The sequence below is a fragment of the Octopus bimaculoides genome, chromosome 2 (assembly GCF_046866305.1).
Source record: "Octopus bimaculoides isolate indiv1 chromosome 2, ASM4686630v1, whole genome shotgun sequence".
Classification (NCBI taxonomy): domain Eukaryota; kingdom Metazoa; phylum Mollusca; class Cephalopoda; order Octopoda; family Octopodidae; genus Octopus; species Octopus bimaculoides.
Window position 1 is genome coordinate 66757573 of NC_142929.1, and position 6251 is coordinate 66763823.

At 35.8% G+C, this 6251-nt stretch overlaps 1 protein-coding gene across 7 annotated transcripts in view; it reads left to right on the forward strand.

Annotated features, from left to right (window-relative positions):
* The window catches only part of LOC106870396 (carnitine O-palmitoyltransferase 1, liver isoform), a 116916-nt gene extending 111281 nt beyond the window's left edge, over window positions 1–5635 (forward strand). For all 7 annotated transcript variants that reach the window (XM_052977872.2, XM_052977849.2, XM_089346764.1 and 4 more), the window contains 4 exons: window positions 228–416; window positions 1036–1113; window positions 3454–3546; window positions 5489–5635. In XM_052977872.2, the coding sequence (XP_052833832.1) occupies window positions 228–416; window positions 1036–1113; window positions 3454–3546; window positions 5489–5560 (432 nt within the window). In that variant the 3' untranslated portion in view covers window positions 5561–5635. The remainder of the gene's footprint in view (window positions 1–227; window positions 417–1035; window positions 1114–3453; window positions 3547–5488) is intronic.
* The last annotated feature ends 616 nt before the right edge of the window (window positions 5636–6251 follow it).

Sequence of the window (6251 nt, forward strand, 5' to 3'; positions counted from 1 at the left end):
ATTGACAGTAAGCTTGTGACAAATGAAATCTAAGACCTGATTTTTACTCTTTTGAAAATACCTTTCATCCTTTTATGTTGTTCATAGTAACTTAGAAAGACCTGAGCATTACAACTTCTTAGCCTTTTTCTTCAAATACTTTTAATCTTTGTATTTAAACAAGGGGAGCAGCCATATGTAATGTATTTGCTGATGATGCAAGTCACTTGCTTCATTTTATTTTTCAGAGGAAAAAATGTAGAGAATTGTTAATGAAAGCTTGTACTGTTCACCAAAAAAGTTATCGTGAAGCAATGACTGGCAACGGTATTGATAGACATTTATTTTGTCTATATGTTGTCTCCAAGTACCTTAAGATTGACTCTCCTTTCCTGAAAGAGGTTTTAAGTGAGCCATGGCGACTGTCTACTAGCCAGGTAAGTTACTGATGTCTACTACTCTTCTCTTGAAAGCATTGTAACTTAAATATTGGTTTCAAATTTTAGCACAAGGCCAGCAATTTAAGAAGATTCAGGTAAGTTGATTATATCAACCCCAGTGCTCAACTGGTACTTGTTTTGTTAACCCCAAAAGGATGAAAAATGAAGTTGGCCTTGGCAAAATTTGAAGTTAAAACATAGACAAAATGCTGCTAATGATTCTGCCAGCTCACCACCTTGTTGTAATTAAATATTAAATCTATTTAGCAATGTTTCCATCATCATTTTAACGTCCATGCTTGCATGTGTCTGACTGTTTGTTGAGATGAATTTTCTGTGGCCAGATGTCCTTCCTGTTGCCAACCCTCACCTGATTCCAAGTCAGATATTTCCCCATGACCAAACATCTTTTTACAAAAGATTGGAAACAAAAGACACTGCTTGCATGACAAGGGCACTTTCTTACAACTATCATGTGATGTCAAAGCAGTAACAGACACACACATACACCCTCTCTCTCTCTCTCTCTTTATGTGTGTGTATGTATATATATATATACACACACACACACACACACGTTCTATCAGTTTTATATGTATGTACATCCTTCTTCCAGACACCACACCAACAAACAGATAAGTTCGACTTGAATAAAAACCCTGAGTACATATCAGCTGGTGGAGGTTTTGGACCAGTAAGTAGCAAATATACTTGATATCTTTTTAAAATTTTGTTTTCTTTTCTAATGAATCAAGTAAGAACTTCAGATTAAACAAGAAACCTTATAAAGATCTTGCACCACTATTATCTTTAATCCATTGCAAGCCATGTATATAGTCTGTTATTTTAGATCAGTGGTTCTCAGCTAGGCTCCATATGGTTCCTGAGGGGCCATATAAGATTTTGGGGGGAATGTACAGTCAAATAATAAATTGGGGATTCACAATAGTATTTTAAGGGTCCCTGAAAAAATTTCGTTGTAACTGTATGTATTGATATGTATTGCAAGAAATAGCTAGGATTCTTTCTCTAACATTTTATATAGTTCAGCCTATACAAGTTCATGTGTGTAAAACAAAATAAGAATTTTGAAAGTTTTTATAAAACTAGTTTTTAAACATCAAATGGCTATGGGGATCTCTAGCTTACTTGCTTAAGGCAGTCTATTTTGACAGATGACAACGTTGTCTTTGATCCTTAGGGGTTGTCTTGATGGCGTTGGCAGGCCCTCTCATGGCTGAAAAGGCTGATTCTAGAGGCACATGTCTGATTACACAAATAGAGCTCCGATGAAGATGAGCTCATCTAAGATTTTGCTGACATTCCTTGAGTTGTCTCCACTTGTCTTTGCGAAGTTTAGTCCGCTCATCTTCAAAATACTGCGTACCAGTTTTGACCATACCCCTCCAGGTAGTACAGTCTGTGGCTAGTGTTTCAACTTCACCAGGGGGGATGTTGCAGAGCTTCAGGGATTTCTTGAGATGATCTTTATATTGCTTCTTTGAACCTCTGTGCGGTCGGTTACTCTCTGCTAACCCTCCAAAAAGGACAATCTTGGGTATATGGTTTTCTGCCATCCTGATAACTTACCCTACCCAGCGCAGTTGACGTTTGAGGATCATGCATTTGATGCTGGTCAGTTTCACTCGTCTCAGGATCTCTGTATGTGGTATCTTGTCCTTCCAAGTCAAATGATGAATGCACTGGAGACAGTGGCTATGAAAGGATTCAAGGAGTTTGACATGATGATGGTAAAGTGTCCAGGTTTCTGAGGTATACAGAAGCCTGAAAACCACAACAGCACGATAAACCTCGATTTTCGTGGAGAGATTCTGATCACAATTAAGGAAGACCCTATCCTTGAGACGTCCATAAGCAGAGGAGGCAAAGTGGATGCGATTCTAAATTTTGTGGTCAATTACCCCATTGCTTGAGATGATGCTACCCAAATAGGTGAATTTCTTGGTGTTCTTTAGCTGGTTGTCTTGGATCAAAAGAGTCACAGGGGGTGAACCATTTTTGGAGCGTTGAAGGATCTCTGTTTTCTTGGTGTTGACCTGGAGTCCAGCCCGACGATAGGCATTGCACACATCTAGGTTCTGCTGAAGGCTGGCTGGTTTGTGGGCAAGAACTTCGCAGTCATCGGCATACTGTAATTCAAAGAGAGTGGTGGACTGAGTCTTTGTTAGTGATTTTAGTCTCCTTAGTTGAAGAGACTGCCATTGTGGCAATATCAAATTAGGATGCCATGTTCGGGGTTGGGGTCATAGCAAGATAGTAAGGTCACAGCCACATGGAACACATTGAAGAGGACAAGGGCCAGGACACAGCCTTGTTTAACATCGACTAATAGTATCAAAAGCCTTAGTTAGATCAATAAAGGCATGATAAAGGTATGATAAGAGTAGGTACATCAAGTAAGCTGGAGTTTTTCAGTTCAGGGATACAGAAGCTGTTGAAATAACTGTAAAAGAAAGTGAGAGAAAAGTCCATATGTGAGCTTGTTGTAATGTGATAGTGTAAATTATTTGCCAATCAGATGAATGCTGTAAATGCCTGTTTGTTTATCTCTTTGTACCTTCCTTTCTTTGACCATTGTCTGTTAGATACATTTAATGCAGAGAACTTCTAGAAATTATACTGTAAGGCTAAAAACAAAAAAAAGCACGATTAGTTATTGGCTAACATTATTTTGAACATCAACTAGTAAGGGAAATAGGTATGGATATGTTTCAGTCTCAGTTTGTTTAGTTTGTCTGGTTATCATTTACATGACTGTTTATTTGTATATCTATCAGTCTGTCTGCCTGTCTATATGTATTTCTTCAAAATCAGATAGACTCATACACTGACAAAAACAGAAAAATTTATTTACCTTTAATTTTTAGTAAATTATTTTTGAAATATTTATTTGATAATACATGATTGTGGCTATTACAAGGGAGATGAACATTTCTTCATAATATGAGGTGGAATTTAATGATACCTTTTTATAGATGTGCATTTGTTTATTTTAACTTTTCTTTTCTAATAGGTTGCTGATGATGGCTATGGTGTATCATATATTATAGCAGGGGAAGATGTAGTATTTTTTCATATTTCTAGCATTAAATCATCTCCAACAACGGTAAGTAATTTTTCTATGTTCACTTGTGTCTCTCTCTCCGTCAGACCCTATTCTGAATAAACTATAATTCTCTTAGAACTACAGTGGATTTACAGTCACCTCTATCCTAAAAAATTTGCAACTCTGCACTGATTTATAGAATTATATGTTGATCCCATCCTATGATAAAACCAAAGCAGCTTCTGGAAAGGTAGTGCAAACTACCACAGATCCTTGAATCATAGAAGAGCTCAGAATTTCCAAGCAAAAGGCATCGATTTCTGTTGACATTTGTTAGTGTCAAGAGAAAAGTCATGTTACATATTCTGTTTAATTATACTAACCCAGATGAGACTGTTGAGGTCATCAAACATCATGTACAAAAAACCATCAAACTTCATGCAAGGCACAAATGGTCCAACTAAAGCATTCCCAACAACAGCAAGAATCCTTCAGGGAGACACTTTGGTTCCTTTTCTTTTTATGATTACTGAAAATTAGATCTTTGAGCAACATGTTGACGCTATCCAAGATGAGGGCTTCACCATTAAGCAGATGCAACCAAGATGTCAGCTGAGTCTGTTTCTGTCTGACCTTGACTAAGCTGATGATCTTGGCCTTACAGCTCATCAACTGTATGATGTGCAAAACTTAACATTTCTTGAAAATATTGCAACCAAAGTTGGTCTGTTTCTCAACACAAAAAAGATTGAATACATGGCCATCAATGAAGATCAAAGCCACCTGCTAATTTAATGACACACAACTCAAGGAATTCAGTGGCTTTAAATACCTTGGGTCTTATATTGCTGAGATCAAGCAAGGCTCCATTACATGCAAGAGACATGACTGGAATATCTGTAACAAGCTTCAACATAATCAAGTAGTTCTAAGTCAGCAAGCCTTGCATTCCTTGGAACAGGAATAGACAATATTCTTCTCTAGGATCTGAACCTGAACTCTGAAGAAGTAACTGCAGGATCACCTTGAAGCTACATACACAAGATTTCTGATGAAGGCATAAGCACAAGACCAAAGAGGAGATCTAAAGACATATTCTGTCCATCTCCAGTCAAACTGTCTAAGCCATGCCAGCTTGGAAAATGTCTGTTAAATGACAATAGTGAAGAAGATACAGGGTTAGCTTTACTGATTACTGTTATCATGCTAAACAACAGGCAATATTATGTTATATTTTGGAGACATTTGCACCCAAATGAAGGATGAAGACCACTCAACTACCTTGATGTTATTGGCAGACACACATGAAACTAAGGATCTACCAAGACTAATGCGGATCAGAGATTCCCGGTGTAACATTGTGAGATGTAACTTAATTGTAACCACTTGAAGATGAAGAACATTTTATAACTCACTGCAATAGTTACATAGTCAGTGCTATTTAACATGGTTACTAGTTGAGTGTGAGAAACTTGGTTATTTAGTTGAATAAGGTTTGTAGAAGGAAAGGAGTTCATGCAACAACAGCTTTGTCTTTACTGGAGGATTACACTATTGACATTTATCTTTCATACCTCTGAAGACAATCAGATTAGCAGTTTTACTCTTTGTGGGTTATGGTGTGGTTTATTAGGCCAATATAGGCTTAAAATCCATGGTTACAGTGGGAGCACATAAACGCAGAATCTGGACCCAGTGGGACTCTTGCTTTCTGTACAATCTTCCTCTCTTTAGTTTCTCTGATCATTTCTGATTCTGAGTACTGTCCTCCAGAGTACACAGCACCATGCCACAGTAAGTGATCTTGAGCAAGATGTTCCCAAGTAGACTGTTCTAAGTTACACTGTTATATTTATTGCACTTAAAGAAACACACTTTACTGAGGATTTTTCATTATTAGACTAGAAACACACTCTTCTGAACTTGTAGCAATTATTTAACATTATGCATTCCATAATTTACAGTTTAAATATATAATTTTCATTTCTCTTTTCTTTTCTAGGATTCTGAAAGATTTAGCAAAAACATATTGAGCTCAATGAAGGATATAAAACAAATGTTAGAGACCTCATAATATTTTCCAAGATGTATAAAGTTGTACCATAAAGGACATTGCTAAATAAATTTGTTTTTTTAACAGATAACCCAACACCATCCATTACAAGTTTCAATTTTCTCTAAAAATGCACAGAAAGCAATAATCATCTGATCTCAAAGAGTGTTCTAAGACTTTGTCCATATTCCTTGTGCTAACGAACCTCTAAATTTGATCATCACAGTATTTCAGCTGCCATTCCAAACCGATGTTAAAAGTGATGTGGTATATAGACTTATTTGGCACTGGAATATTACCAGTATTCATCTTTTTACTACAATCAGAAACCATCCAATTTCCTGTCATTTTTTACTTTGCTTTGGTTGTTGATAGATGAATTTATTTCATTTTTTTTTTTTTTTTTTTTAGAGAATTATTGAAATTAACAAAAATTTTACAATTGAAAGTAAAGTTAATTTTTGAACAAATATAAATTTATATATATATATATATATATATATATATATATATATATATATATATATATATATATAATTTTTGAATTACTATCTGTAAAGATTCTGAAATATTTTGTTTGCAAAGTCATCTCATGAGTACAAAACAAAGAAGGTCAAAATGAACGAAAAATGTGTAGACAAATTTCATGGGCACTGCGTATGTATTCTTCATAAGTTGACCTCATTAGAAAGCTTAGACCAGGACAAATATT